Raw genomic sequence first — 16,442 nt, 5'->3', positions numbered from 1 at the left:
TTATCTGAATTTTATCTTAATTTTAATTGAATTGTGATATTTCATAATGCTAATGCCAAATAATTAGGATTATCGTAGCCATGATGATTATGTAACAATTAAAATAATAAGATTCTTCCAATGATTTCAAGTTCTATCTATATGTTCTTTTTGTTCTATAAACTTGTGCAAAGGAATATTATTGATAATATTGGGCAGAACTTGCCTATCTACTAGCATCCCTTTTGCTTTGACTAAATTTTAGAAGCTTAAGAGCATATGCAAATTCTTCATGTGATAATTGAGGTAAAGTATTTTCGTGTTTGGTACCCTTCACGCATCTGCTGGTGTGTATTAAGAAAATTCATGTTTTAAGAGGTTTGGCTCTGGCGGCAAACTACTGTTATACCTTAATCCATTTTATGTGCTTTTTATGTCTTTATGAATTTCCATACGTGCACTCTAGATGAAAATATTGCAGTTTTATAACCTTAAATGAGATGTCTCTTTTTTTGAAAACCCCCTTTATTCGAGGGGACTGTTCAACTGGTCATTGAATTTTTTTTTTTCTAATAAACATAAATATTAGTCTTAAATTGATTTAAAATAACTTGTTTTGGTCTTATTAAGAAATTATCCCAATGGTAATTAATTGTGCAATCGAATTTCTGATTTATATAAAATTGCAGCATTATGTTCTACAAAAAAGCTTGTCTGGAGTTCATGGTTTATGGAAGGATTGCATCAAGCACTACAACCCAAGCATTATCATTCTTAGAAAATTTATTTGGTCCTTCACAAGATTGCATGATCTAGAATCGGCCTACAAACTACTGCAATATATGGTTTCCCTTGTTCAAAGCCGTCACGTCTCTCTCAGAAAATCTGCTGCTGGAAGATATCAATCATCACATTTAGATATCCCTATACCACCAGCTTGCAAATTATCAGATGAGGGTTTTAGGTTGAAGGAAAATCTTCCTTTCGAAACTATGTTTAATGGCAAGTCGGTCAAAGAAGATGATGGCTTCATGGCATTTGATATATCTGGTAAAGCCGGTTGCTCTAGTAGCAGTGTTGTTGACAACCTTTTAACGGTTGGAGATATTGCAGATGAATGTTTTGTGCCTAATACGACAGATGATGTTTTCTCTGGGATCCATGGAAGTGAATTGTTTGGCGAGCCAAAAGAAAAAGGTACTTGTTCTAAAATATCTTCTTCCGTTGCTGCTTGGATTGACAATCAATCTTTTAAGAAAGAGAAAATGATAGAAGTCATAGGCCATTCAACGAACTGCTTACAAAATGATAATTTTGATTATAGCATACTAAAGGAAGCAGAGTTTATACCAGTTTTCAATGTTTTGAGATGGTCGTTCAATGATGTGATACAATACTGCGCTCTATCTAGAACATGGGAGCAGGCTGAGTTCTTGTTCCTTCAGGTATAATTATAACACAATTTTAAGCTGTAGTTTTCAATGCAAGCCCCAAAATTTTACTCATAGCTTGACCAATCCGAACCCACCATACACCCACACAATAACGTGATCTATTTTTTTTGGCTAAAATCTAATGCTGCTGCTTTTTGTAATTTAATAATCATTTTTAGCTTATTCATGGATTAAGTTATATCTAAGAGTGTATCGGTGAAGTACACTTTATCAATGACAACTGAGAATTGGCCTTTATTGTTGTGCTTACGCTAGTGAGTGGTGAGGTAGAATCAGATTTATTGGCTGAGGGATTTGAAATTTTAAATGATAATTTGAGTTGGCTATGGTTGAACTCACAATAGAACAAGAAAACAACAATAAGCTTTTATCCCACTATATGGGGTCAACTACATGTATTTTTTTCTTCCATGTTATTCTATTGAGAGTCAAATTCTCATTTAAATCTAATAAAAAAAGGTCATTTATAATACTTTCTAAACAAGTTTTTTTAAGTCTACCTCTACCTTTCTTAACATAGACCAGGTTTAATAGATTTACTCTCTTAACCGAGTCATTGAAAGGTCGACGTTTTATATGACCAAATCATCTAAGTCAACTCTCACTAATCTTCTTTGTCATTGGAGCTACTTCAACCTTTTCATGTATATACTCGTTTCACATTCTGTCTCTTACGTGTAAAGACGCTCATCCACATGAGCATCCTTATCTCTGCAGCACTTAATTTTATGCTTCTCTTTTAATGATCGACGTTCTGCTCTATAAAGCATTATAGGTCTCAACACCATCTTATATAATTTTCCCTAAAGTTTGAGGGGTAATTTTCTATCACACAATAGGCCCAATGTGTTCCCTCACTTCAACCATCTAACTTGAATTCTATTAATAATATCCCTATCTATTTCACTATTGCTTTGAACAATAAACTCGAGACATCTAAAATATGCACTCTTTTTTAATGACTTGATCGCCCAAAGTCACAATCCCCCCACTAGATCTATTATTAATAAAATTACACTCAATATATTCGGTTTTGGATTTACTCAAACGAAAGCTTTTGGATTCTAAGATTGTGGGCTCCGAAAATTCGGCCTCGGCCTCTACTCGCTTTTCTTATTCGGCGAGGGAGTTTTAATGAACTAAGTTCCGAGGTAAATTTTGGAAGGCAGATGGGTTTGTAGATAAGACACTACCCAGAGATTTCGCCCTCATTTTGCGAGGACTTTATGATATGAGTTCTGGTTTCCTATAGGCGCAAGCCCCTATAGTTAATTACCTCTCCCGATCACGAGAGAGAACTTTCGATTAAGGCTAGTCGTCGATCAGATACGTAGAATATACGTGTTATCTGGCATATAGTAGCAGCAATGGGTTTAGGTATTGGTAGAAATTAGATTTGGGTTTGAGAATTTGGAGAGTTTGCTATTTAAAATAGAAATTGCACCATCTAGCACTTAAAGCGGATGGTGGGGGAATGGATGATAGACCCGATCAAGATCCCATGGTTCCGTCGTCCTGGGCCATCGTGGTCCCTGGTCTACTTAGTCAGAGGAGGTAGTCGGCCCAACCTGACAGAAGGATCCTTGTCGGCTGCCATGGGTTGCTTCGTCCAAGGAGACCTTGTAGACCGGGGTTGAATGTTTGTCTAAGGGGATAAATTTGAATCCACCTTAGCTAACAGAGGGCTTTGTGCCCTATCGATCATATCCTATTGATTCATATCTCAAGGATTTAACGCCATTAAGGAGCGTATTGGCTCTGGCCATAACCGCTATCTGTGGTGCCATTTGGCGGCAAAACCACTCGGTTCAGAGGGCCCCGGGTCATAACCGTTTACCTGTAGTGCCATTTGGCGGCGAAACTGCGTTGGAGATAAGGCTAAGGAAATTGATAGTTTAGGATTTAAACTTTGGTATTCGGGTAGGAGTCGTACTAGAAATGGTGTAGGTGTTATTATAGATAAGAGTTTAAAGGATAATGTTATAAAAATTAATAGGATTGGAGATAGAATTATAGCTTTAAAGATTGTTGTTGATGATAAGATTGTTAATATTATAAGTGCTTATGCTCCTCAAGTAGGTTTGGATATGAGTTCTAAATTAAATTTTTGGAATGACTTAGAAGAATTAATACAAAATATACCTCTTGAAGAAAGAGTTTTTATTGGAGGAGATTTAAATGGACATGTTGGTAGAGAGGTAGATGATTTTAAAAGCATTCATGGTGGCCATGGATTTGGAACGACGAATGAAGGTGGCAAGACCATATTGGATTTTTGTTTAGCTTATGATTTTTCAATTGCTAATACCTTATTTAAGAAAAGGAATGAGCATCTCATCACTTATAAAAATGGATGTAGTACAACCCAGATTGACTATTTTCTTATTAGAAAATTAAACCGTTTAGATTGCAAAGATTGTAAAGTTATTCCGAGTGAAAGTTTATGTACCCAACATCGATTATTAGTTTTGGACTTTAAGATAAAGGGGCATAAAATAAAAAATAAAGTAAAACAATTTTCTAGGATTAGATGGGGGCATTTAAAGAATATTAACCAAAATATTTTTGTGAGTAAGATTTTAGATCTTAAGATTTTGTCTGTGCATGAGGATGCTAATATTATGTGGGAAAAAGTGGCTAGTGATCTTAAGAATATTGCAAAAGATGTCCTTGGAGTATCAAAGGGAAAAGCTCCTAATAGTAAAAATAGTTGGTGGTGGAATCCTAATGTGCAAGAAAAGATAAAAAATAAGAAGCTTTGTTATAAAAATTGGTTTAATTTTAAAAATTCCGATAATTGGGAAATATATAAAGTTGCTCGTAAGGATGCTAAGAAAGCCATATGCGATGCAAAGACATTAGCTTTTAGCGATTTATATAATAGATTAAATACTAAGGAGGGAGAAAGATATATGTATAAGTTAGCCAAACAAAGAGATAGGAGTAGTAAGGATTTAGTTCAAGTGAAGTGTATTAAGGATGAAGATCAAAAAATACTTTTCTTAGAAGATGATATTCAACAAAGGTGGATGAGATATTTTGCTAAACTTTTTAATGAAAATTGTGATAATAAGATTGACTATAGTGACCTTAGCACCCTAAATGAAAGTAAAGATTTCTGTTTTTATCGGCGTATTAGTAAAACTGAAGTTAGAGAGGCTTTAAATAGAATGAAGGGTGGAAAAGCTGTTGGACCTGATGATATTCCAATAGAGGTGTGGAAATGCTTAGGAGATGAAGGGATTTCTTGGCTTACTAAACTTTTTAATACTATTTTGAAGACTAAGAAGATGCCAGATGAGTGGAGAATGAGTGTGTTAATTCCTATTTTTAAGAATAAAGGTGATGTACAAGATTGTGCGAATTATAGAGGTATTAAGTTAATGTGTCATACTTTAAAACTATGGGAGCGAGTTTTGGAGCATAGGTTGCGGCGTGATACTAATGTTTCTCAAAATCAATTTGGATTCATGCCGGGTAGGTCGACTATGGAAGCCATACATTTATTAAGAGGTTTGATGGAGAAATATAGAGAAAATAAGGAGGATCTACATATGATATTTATTGATTTAGAAAAAGCATATGATAAAGTTCCAAGAGAAGTGCTATGGAGAGTTCTTGAAAAGAAAGGGGTTAATAATGCTTATATTCAAATCATTAAAGATATGTATGCAGGAGCTATTACTTGTGTTCAAACACAAGGTGGATTGACCAAGTATTTTCCTATTTCGGTTGGGTTACATCAAGGATCAGCCTTAAGCCCATATCTTTTTGCTTTAGTCATGGATGTTCTCACTAGACATTTGCAAGAGGATGTACCTTGGTGTATGCTTTTTGCTGATGATATTCTTCTTGTTGATAAGACTAGAGAGGGTGTTGAAGGTAAACTTGAATTATGGAGGTCAACCTTAGAGTCTAAAGGTTTTCGCTTGAGTAGATCTAAAACGGAATATATGGAGTGTAATTTTAGTAGTAATAGACCTAGTGAGGGGATTGTGACTTTGGGCGATCAAGTCATTAATAAGAGTACACGTTTTAGATATCTTGGATCTATTATTCAGAATGATGGTGAAATAAATGGGGATATTATCAGCAGAATTCAAGTTGGATGGTTGAAGTGGAGGAATGCATCGGGCTTGTTATGTGATAGAAATGTACCCGTCAAACTTAAGGGAAAATTCTTTAAGATGGTAGTGAGGCCTACAATGCTTTATGGTGCCGAATGTTGGCCATTAAAAGAGAAGCATAATACTAAGTTAAGTGTGGCAGAGATGAGGATGCTCAGGTGGATGAGTGGCTTTACCCTTAGAGATAAGATACGAAATGAGCATATACGTGAAAAGGTTGGAGTAGCTCCAGTAGAAGATAAGAATAGAGAGAGTCGCCTTAGATGGTTTGGTCACATAAAACGGCGGCCTTCCGATGACCCGGTTAGGAGAGTAGAGGTATTAGATTTGACTTATGTTAAGAAAGGTAGGGGTAGACCTAAAAAGACTTGGTTAAAAAATATTAGGAATGACCTTTCTTTATTAGATTTAAATGAGAATTTGACTTTTAATATGACACAATGGAGAAAAAGGATTCATGTAGCCGACCCCACGTAGTGGGATAAAGGCTTGATGTTGTTGTTGTTGTATTCCTTTTTGTTTGTGATCCAAATGCCATGATTGAAGCAAAAATATGGAAGAGGGAACTTTCAACACGAATATAAAATATGATGCAAAACGATGTTGTGGAAGGCCTTATGTGTCAAGATGTCTTGTTTTTAAGATATTATAAATAAAAAAGACGATTAAATGCTAAATAAAATAGATAGAAGATGAATTCAGATTAAAAATGAAAACAAAATAATTGTATCTATGAGTCACATTTCCATTGGTTATTCTTTAACCCAAACGCATTGAATTCAATGGTCTTCACATCCAAGGTAAATATTATTTAATATTTCATTAAGCGTACTTACATGGCATAATAATTTTAAAGAATTTTTGTTTAAATAGATCCTCAAACAAGCTCACTAATCAGTAGTGATTATCTAAAATAGCTATGATAAAAGTAAAAATTTCTAGGAAGTTCAGCTGATGTAAAATGATTTAAATAATCATGGGCAAATATTAGCATGATCTTGCCCACATCTGTTTCTTTATTTATTGTTCTTGACTAAATTCTTGGTTTCATACTCTAAAGAGGTTGAAGTTACTTTGTTAAGCATTCCTTCTGAACTTGCTCATTTAATTGGCTAAAGAGTTCATATATGATGTTATGAAAGGCATTAGATGTTGGAAGGTTTTGGAGGAGAGAGTTTAAGGATTAGAGAGTGAGAGATTCCTTATTATAATGGGTGAGTGATTTCCTAATATAATAAGTGAGTAAATCCCTAAGTTATGAGTCAATCCCCACTTAGTATGTGTCATTTTTCTTTCATAGTAATGAAATCCCTATTCCTATCTATTTGCAATTAGGGACTACATCAAATTAGTGTGAGAGTAAGTTTTTCCATGCCTTGGCTTTGATTGACCATGATGCTGGAGATGCTTCACTAGATATCAAACCTAAAGTCAAGTTTAATTCATGAAGCAGATAATGGCGAGGCATTCATTGAATATTTTTCATGCTTCCCGACCACCACTTAACACTCACCAACCACCTCATTTAAGTGAGCTCTCCAATCACAACTAACACCATCAACATCCTCCATTTATTGGCCACACAAGTTTATATTTGATATTATGAAAGGATTCATACATGGAAGGGTTTCAGAGAGTATTGTAAGGACGTGGGAGTGAGAAATTCTTCTTATTTGGTTGATCCATTTGGCTTTACAATTTTCCAAATTTGTTGTGTGAATCCCCATAGTTTATTGTGAGTGCATCTCCCCCTTCCAATTTATCTTTCCTACTAATGAAAGCTCCTTTTCTATCTACTTGTAATTATGCTTCTTTGTCTTAGCTACATCACTTTCTGTTTGGTCTTTTATGTTTTTGTCTTGATCTGCTTGAGAAGGGGCTACTCCTAATGTGGAAATTACATATCAAGGCTTGTTTATTGAATCATTATTTATTTTTATCAAACTAATTTAATTATTTCAAATGGTTTTCTAGATGCAAGCACTTGGAGTAGAACCATCGCCTCATACATATGATGGCCTTATTAAGGCTGCCACTCAGGGAAGAGCGCTAGCTTATGGCTTGGAATTGGTATTTTCTCTTTATTACTTACCTTCAAATTCTGTTTAGAGAAAAAGTGAACTATTAAGATGAAAAAAATGAGGAAATCATTTTGTAATTGGTTTTTCTTCTGGAAAACTTGAACAAACCTCTAGACTATTTATCATAGTCTTTTATCATGTGGTAATGTTGTCTGTTTTGCAGATTAATTCAATGGAGAGAAGGGGCATGAAGCCTTACAATGATACTATTGCAAATCTGTCAGTTGAACTCAGCAAGATTTTGGAGTTGAAGAAGGCAGAGAGTTTATTGGAAATGATCTCTGATAGCCATCAGAAGTACATCCATCCCTTCAATGCCTTTTTGGTCGCATGTGATATCATGGTAATTCATCAAATGGGTCTTTTGTTGTGTATGGCATAAAATGTTTTTATTTAATTAACTGAAACCTAAGTGGAAGTTGTTTATACTGTTTTGCCTAGCATGTGTTATATATATAGTCAACAATGAAACTTGCAGATATTCTTGCTGCAGTTATCATCAATATATGGTGTTTTTTATTTTGATTTAGAATATTTATGTTTTCCCGATATACTCGGAAGTTGCCGGTTTATTGTGTCATTATGCCGTCTTGCAGGATGAACCTGAACGTGCAGTTCGCATCTTAGTTAAGATAAAGTGTTTGAATATAAGGCCAAATATCAGGACTTTTGAGCTTTTATTCTCTTTGTTTGGTAATGTCAATGCCCCCTATGAGAGAGGAAATTGGCCTTCACATATGCATGCTGCAGAGAGGATAAGACACATAGAGATGGGCATGAGGAGAAGCGGAGTTCAACACAGCTATACGTCAATGAAGAATCTGGTAACATCATCATCTTCATGCATTTGCATGGTAAACACATGTTGCATTTTTTTTGGGAATTCGAAGAAAATGTATAAGTTCCGTTCTAATTGCTAATTATGCAATTTGAATTAGAATGAGGTGAAAGTGGAATATGAAAGCAATGCGCATAGGCTTCAATCCTCAATCCCAATGGTAGAAGGGACACGTAGCAACACTGGCAACAACTACAAGGATAAGAGGCAACCCAAACTTGCATTGTTCAGTGTTGAACATTGCTTCTAGGGTACATTAATTGCATTCGCTTGCATGGATCTGCCTTGTTCTCAAAAGATGAAAGATACACAGTTTATTATTTGAATGGTTCAGTTTATTAGTTTTTGAAATCATTATTCATGAAGTTTCTGGTTACATAAGGAAATTGTTAAAAATTCATCATACATTTTGTGCCATAAGCTACACCAGAAAATAATGCAGTGGCCCAAGATCCTTGATAGAGAATTGTTGGGTAAGAAGGCTGATAAAACATTGCATGATAGTGTTAGAGTTACATGTGATAATGATGTCATTAACAAAAACTATATGATAGATAAGTTCATCACTACTCCTTAGGATAAAGGTGTATGTATCATCCATAGAGTAGGTGAGGCTAGAAAAGACTAGAAACTATTGTAGCTCATGGTATCAAGCACGGGTGCTTTCTTGCAGCCATAGATGACTTTATGAAGCTTATAAACATATGTAGGTAGTCTTGTTAATGATACTTGGGGGTTTGGCAATGAAGAAATCCATATAGAGATGGCCTTGGAAAAAGGCTTTGTTGACATCAAGTTCATGAACAGACCACTCTCGATTTACAAATATACTGAGATCTAGCCAAATGGTGGCAGGCTTGACAACTAAACTGAAGGTATCATGTTAGTGAACTCGTGGCTAGTGTTGAATATTTTCAACCACTAATTAAACTTTGTACCTATCAATTGAGTATTCAGAGTCATATTTGATCTGAAAAATACACTTGAATCCGATCAAGTTTTAAAAAGAGGTGGGGCAAAAAAATTCTCATGTTCCATTCTGAACATGATCATCATATTCATTTAACATGGCCTTAGTGGAAGAACTAGTCTCTCATTTAAAGGTGGATAAACTTAACATGCAACTAAATTAATATTTGAAGAAATAAAATGAATAATATATGATTTAAAAAAAATCTTGTATGCTATTGTGATTGATGAATTGAGTAATGTTTCAAGCCTATCAACTTATTTACATATTTTAATAATATTGTTAAATTATAACTTCATTGGAAATTAAATCAAACACTAATTTTTTCAATGTAAGATACTAGACAATCGTTGAGCCAGTCATAATCTATCATACGATGCAATCGATGTTTGATAATTCTCATCGTAGAAAATGCTCTATCCATTGTAGCAGGAGCAACTGGTAAAATTAATGTTAAAGTAATAAACTATAAACAGGAGATACACACCATCCTCATTTATCTTAATAATTTATTTATAAAATTTGCAATAATGTTTAAATATGAGAACTTATCAATAGTACGTATATCAATAATATAAGTGTATATCTGATGTTTAAGATATTGAAACTTGATGCACCTTGGTATCAAAAAGAACAACAAACTCCAAGAGATTCAACAAAAAAAAAAAAGATTTATATTGATAGAAAACCAAATACGAACAAAGCAAGATACAATGGTCCTCTTTCAAGAGGAGGATCTTCTCTTTCAAACCCTAGATGCTATTAGGATCTCTCACAAAAAGAAAACTACATCACTCTCAAATCAAATTTTTCATACAAACATAACATAAATCCTACTACTTATGGCAAACAATAAAACAACAAATTTCAAAATAGCCATCCCCCAATTCCCTCTCAAATGAACCCCCAACCTATCCTCTTTAATTAGGAACTATCTCATAATTAATCTCCTCCAATTCAGCCCCAAATCTGCCCTTTTTAATTAGGAAATATCTCTTAATTAATCCTTTTCAAATTTGCCCCTTTTAATTAGGAAATATATCCTAATTAATCATTTCTTTAATTCCTCTTATCACATATATAATGACAGGTTTAATGGGCCCCACAAAGGAGGTTGACTCCCTTACCCTTCCCGCCCTTGACATGCTGCCCTCTATCATATCAATACTCCCCTCCCCAAAATTCATGGCTTTCTTCACTTGCTCAGTTAGTGGCTATGCTATTGTCCACTGAAACTAAGCTAGAGCTTTCCCCTCTAGTCATAGCTCTGCAGTCGTAAACTTCTCCTCATTCAACCCATTCACCATGAAATATATTTTTACCCAGTACACCCACCCATAGGCATCCTCCCATTCAAATATTGGTATCCTTAACTTTCTCACCCTAGGATCGCTACCACCCTAATAGGTTCTTCCTCCTTCAGTGTAGCGGTTGTCATGATCCTTCCATGTTTCCCCTGTGTATCGAGGGTGCAACTCCCATCTTTCTTCCATATGTTCTTGCATAATATAATCCCATGGTTCAGCTCGACCCACTCCATATGTGGTCACCCACTACCCTTGCCCAAAATGCCTCCTATAATGGTCGGCCACTCCACCTCCACCACATAATTCCCTCCTCGTTGTTTCCTCTTTTGAAAACCTTGATCCACCCTTTATTGGAGCTCTAGGAGGAGGCTCTTGATGGACAAAACTCTACTCATCGAACCCTTTTTGTCCGATCTCCTTTCCCTTAGATTCAGCCAAGAGAATCCCGGTGAAATCTTGGTTAGGGTTAATAATTAGAATCCCTTGCCCTTCTCTCCCCTGGCATGCTAGGGGGCTGAATCCCTACAAAGGGGGCCGAATCCTTTGCCCTTTCCGCCCGTGGTATGCTGCCCTCTTCTGAATCAAAATCACTTGGATATAACTCCACAAATTAGTTTCTTCTTACTATTAACAAAGAATGAATTACTTGAGTTTAAGCACACCACATAGAAACAATTAAGAACTAAATTAAAAAAAAATGATTTTTTAGCTCTTGAAGTTGCATATCAATTATAGTATAAAAAAACTTAACACAATAATGATGCAGATTTGTTATTTCTTCACCACTTAGTTCTGATAATTGTTAAGACTTGTATTTATTATTCATATTTGAAATATTAATTACAAAAAAATTTATAAAAGTATAACGGTTCATCCAATAAAACATTTAATCTATTCTACTTTATTATATACAATAATTATTTAGATATTTGCACCAATTTTATCGCATTGTCAATGTTCTGATCTTTTTTTTGTAATGATTGTGATAACTCATTTGTTATCTCTAAAAAGTTAATCATCAGATTGAATGCAAAAATAAAATTATAATATTCAATTTCTTCAATTAGCACATCTGCTTCAGTTGATTGTTGATTATGTATCTCATCGTTCTTAACCATCTAAATGCAACATCTTTTTTTATGTTATATTCAAACAATTTTGAATACTCTTCAAACCATTTTAAATTAAAAACCTTATAGCAATTTTTCAAATTAGTGTTTGTGGAAAATTATAATTTTTTGGTTGATAGGACCCCTTTACCAAATATACTATTAAGTCTATCTCTCTCATTAACACTATAACTCTAAATTGAATGTCAAAGCCTAGGGTCAATTAGAAGATTATAACTATTGTTAAAGAGAGATAATTATAACATCAAAGGTCCCTTTGACCTTCGATTTGGAGTTATGATATCAATAAGAGAGATAAAGTTAGAAAAGTATTTGATAAAGGGGTCCCAACAGACAAAAAATCATAATTTTTCAAACAATATTTGAAAATTGTTGTTTGAAAGTTTAATTTAAGAAGGGTTGAATAATATTCAAAATGGTTAGAAGATAACATACAAAAGTATGCTATTTTATCTATTTTGTTATCTATTTAAGCCACAGTAATAGAAAATTATATGTCAAAGTGGTGGTGATTCATTTATTAGTAAAGGATTCCAAATTGAAAGATAAAGCAAAAAACTATTAACTCATGTTAGAGATTATAATAATATCACAACAAAATAAGGCAAACATAATAGTGCTCACAACAAAGTTAGAAGATTATCTTAAATGGTTGGAATGCAACGTACAAAAAAAAATTTATATTTTATATATACTGTTATTTATTCAAAGCCACAATAGATAATTATAGGTCAAGGTCGTGGCTACTCATTTGTTGGTAAAAGATTACAAAAATAAAAGATAAAAGAGAAATTATTAGTTCGTGTTGGAGATCATAATGGTGCCCACAACAAAGCAAGACAAAAATATAAAGATTTGGTACTTCCTAAGCACAGAGTATTCCCATTTTTTGACTAAATAATAATGACAAGAATAAAAAAAAGAATATCCAATCATGTTGATCGAATATGTTGATTTTGTTAGATTCTTTCAAAGTTAAAGTTTTATATTTCATGATCATGATGAGTCACCTGATTATGATAACCAAAATAATTATTTATAAAAACTTTTTTTCCTAATCAAAATGAAGAGATCAATAAAGTTAGATTTAAAAATATTAGTGCAAAATTGAAGTTGACTTTACCATAAGTTGAGAAAAAATCTACTATGCAACAACTTTTGAAATATTAGCTTCTATCATGAATGATATTGATGATTTTTACTTTGTCATTTTCATTGACAATGCTCGTAATGTGTCAACAAAAGAACTTGTGACAGTGGCTGTGAGATATATTGATAAGAAAAGACAAGTCATTGAAAGATTTGTTGGTATTAAACATGATTCTTCAATTAATATTGAAGTAGTTAAAGTATCAATTAAAGCAATATTTGTTAAGCATTTATTGAGTTTACATAAGATACGTTGTCAAGATTATGATGGGGTATCTAATATACGAGAGGAGTTTCATGGTATGAAGACACTTATTTTTAATAATAATCTCCAAGCATTTTATATTCACTATTTTGCCCATCAACTCCAATTGTATTTTGTAGCTATAGCAAAGATTCATTAATAAATGAATCATTTATTTGATTTTATTTCTAAAATTATGAATAATATTGGGGCTTTTTATAAGAGATAAGATACCCTCAAAGTTATTCAACATGATAAAATATTTTTGCACTTCAAAACTGATGAGCTAATCAGTTCAAAAAGTTTGAATAAAGAGATTAATCTACAACGAGCCGGAGACACTGGATCAAGTTCACATTGTCTTATGAAAATATATACTTTTGTACTCGAGGTACTTGAGATTGTCAAGGAGAATGAGGTACATGATCAATAATTAGTTTAAGCAGGTGTTCTAATTGAAATAATGGACTCTTATGATTTTATTTTCGCATTGCATCTGCTAATTGACCTCTTGGGATTACAAATGAGTTATCACAATTATTACTAAGAAAAGATTAAGGCATTAATAACGTGATACAATTGATGTATCTAAATATTGATTGATGATAATAAAGTAGAATGGATGGATTGTTTTATTAAATTAATGGGCATGCTTTTGTTATTTATATTTCAAATATGAATGATACATACAAGGCTTATTAATAATCAATACAGAAAGGTGAAGAAATAACAAATTTGTATCATTATAATATTGAGTTAATTTATACTTTAGTTGATATGCAACTTCAAAAGCTAAATAATCAATTTTTTTAATCTAGTTTTGAGTTGTTTATGTGTGTGATGTGCTTAAAATTAAGTAATTCTTTCTTTGCTCATGATAAGAAGAAACTAATTAGTCTGGAGGAGTTATATCCAAGTAATTTTTCTATAGTTAAGCTTGTGGCTCTTGAATATTATGTATCCACTTACATTATTGATATGCATACTAATAATGAGTTCTCATTTTAAATAGTATTGTTGTTCTTGAAAATAAATTATTAAGGTAAATGAGGATTGTGTGTATCCCCTGTTTATATGCTTATTACTTCAGTTGTTACTACTATAGTAGAGATAATATTTTCTATAATGAGGATTGTCAAATATCGATTGCGTAGCATGATAAGATGACTGAACCAATCATTGTTTGGTACCTTCCATTGAAAATTTGATTTTTGATTTAATTATTAATGAAGTTATAATTTAACATTATAAAAAATAAAAATAAGTTGATTAGGCTATAAGCATTATTCAATTCATCAATCATAATCATATACAAAATTTTATTTTAAAATAAATATTATTCATTTTATTTTTTTAAATATTGATTTATTTGTATGATACATTTGCCTACCCTTGAATAAGAGACGACTTTTGCCACTATGTATCTTAGTATAATGATTGAAAAAAATGATATGGTATTTGAAGCCATCTTTAGGATAGTATGGGTGTGGTCCACTCAGTTTAAGAATACTATTTTTAGGAGGCTAAAAGGAAGCAACAATGGAGGTAGATATTGAAAGTTTGAAAATCCCATACTTTAGTTATATTGAAACACATTGAAATTGAGAATTAGTGATAGGGATGATAAATCTTGATTGAATCGGAAAAAATGTTTTTTAATATTGATGGATGACCTAATCGGTGCCACTCAAATTAAGATGCTGCTACATCATTTGCTAGCAAGGTCATTATGCTAAGAATCTATGTTTTTGATCACATCCTTGTGTTTCGCATCTTGTGTGGGGGGTGTCGTATTTCTGTCCCTCATGCCCTAGCATAAGACATTCACAGTTGTCAACCCATCGCTCCCATTATGCTTCTCCTCTGCTCAACCCATTGCACCCGGTGCTTATGCACGGGTGGCACTTGCACACGTCTTGGCATTGCACACATGCATGAGTGTTGCTTAAAATTTCTATTGTTCTAATCATTCTTTTCTTATGTCCTTTTTTTAGGGTTGCAAATCTGTTGTTCTTGTTTATGAATTGCTTTTCTCCTCTCTGCATGAGTTTCATGCTTTATTGCTAAAAATATATCACTTGTGACTTTTTTTAAAGCAAAATATGTCGAAATTCCCTTTCTCCAATCCCAATTTGTTCCTTTCTTTCTATTTTTTTTAAATTAAAAAGACTTATTTTTCTAATCCCAATTTGTTCCTTTTTTTCTTCCACATTATTTTTTCTAGGGTTTTAGTTGAATACCCAATTCTATCTTTGTCGCCGTCACCCATTTGGTGGCTCTCAAGTCTCAGCTTCACAAAAGCTCCTTCTGCGTTCATTCTTTAAGAAATTGCATCTCATGTTGCCCTCCCTTTTTTATTTTCAAAGGTTATTGGTGGGTTAGATGATTCAAGTTTGCATTCTTCCTTTCCAACCACTTCCCTAGTTTTCCATCAAGATTCTGGTCTATCTGAACATAATAACCATCCATATATCAAGACAAACTTGTGTTCATTTCAATTGAAGATCATATCTTTGAGCTTGCCAGGTCACTCTTTTTCTATAGTTCGAAAATTCTCTTGTGGTCATCCGAACTTTTGATGGTTATTTGCAAATTTTAGTTAAATTTACACTTAATTGAGAACTGTCCTACTGGGTTCATTAATCTTTGTCGTTATAAGACTACCTTTAGAATTAGATTGAACGAGACTTTTCTCTTGGCGATCCTATAATATCAATAGCTATCCATGCTGGAAAGGTCTTTTCCTTTTAATTATTTGATGGGGACATCAGCTCTTGGAAGGTTTATCAGAGGCGTGGCCGTTGATCTACGGCCACGATTGAGTCTTTGTATTTCTGAGTCATTTATGCATTTTATTATTTATGTATTTTCTATTTTCCTTGGTGTCATTATATTGTTCCGTTTGTACCCCTTTAAGGGGAATTGTCGTATGTGAGCCCAAAGGGCAAGTTGGTCTTTTCTTTTTGAGTCCATTGTACTTGGCTATATATAGCCCCTTGCTTATTTTTTTTAAGAAAGGAATGATTGATTATGAAATATTCTTCTTGCATGAGCTCTTGTGAGAGTTTTGAGTGTTTGATGGAGGGAGATCCCTAGGAGAGGGAATTTTGCGCACCACCCACCAACCTTGGATACGGCCGGGTTCGTGGTTTTATTCTATATC

General features: G+C 33.4%; 1 protein-coding gene across 6 annotated transcripts in view; it reads left to right on the top strand.

Moving 5' to 3' along the window:
* The window catches only part of LOC110116556 (pentatricopeptide repeat-containing protein At1g76280), a 55,775-nt gene that overhangs the window by 18,941 nt on the left and 20,392 nt on the right, over positions 1 to 16,442 (top strand). For 5 of the 6 annotated variants that reach the window (XM_020850185.2, XM_020850180.2, XM_020850177.2 and 2 more), the window contains 4 exons: positions 669 to 1,424; positions 7,535 to 7,630; positions 7,805 to 7,984; positions 8,238 to 8,465. In XM_020850185.2, the coding sequence (XP_020705844.1) occupies positions 669 to 1,424; positions 7,535 to 7,630; positions 7,805 to 7,984; positions 8,238 to 8,465 (1,260 nt within the window). The remainder of the gene's footprint in view (positions 1 to 668; positions 1,425 to 7,534; positions 7,631 to 7,804; positions 7,985 to 8,237; positions 8,466 to 16,442) is intronic. The other variant, XM_020850182.2, reaches the window with a different exon arrangement.

The sequence above is a fragment of the Dendrobium catenatum genome, unplaced genomic scaffold (assembly GCF_001605985.2).
Source record: "Dendrobium catenatum unplaced genomic scaffold, ASM160598v2 original_scaffold_76227, whole genome shotgun sequence".
Taxonomy (NCBI): domain Eukaryota; kingdom Viridiplantae; phylum Streptophyta; class Magnoliopsida; order Asparagales; family Orchidaceae; genus Dendrobium; species Dendrobium catenatum.
This window is presented reverse-complemented; position numbering and strand designations above follow the sequence as displayed.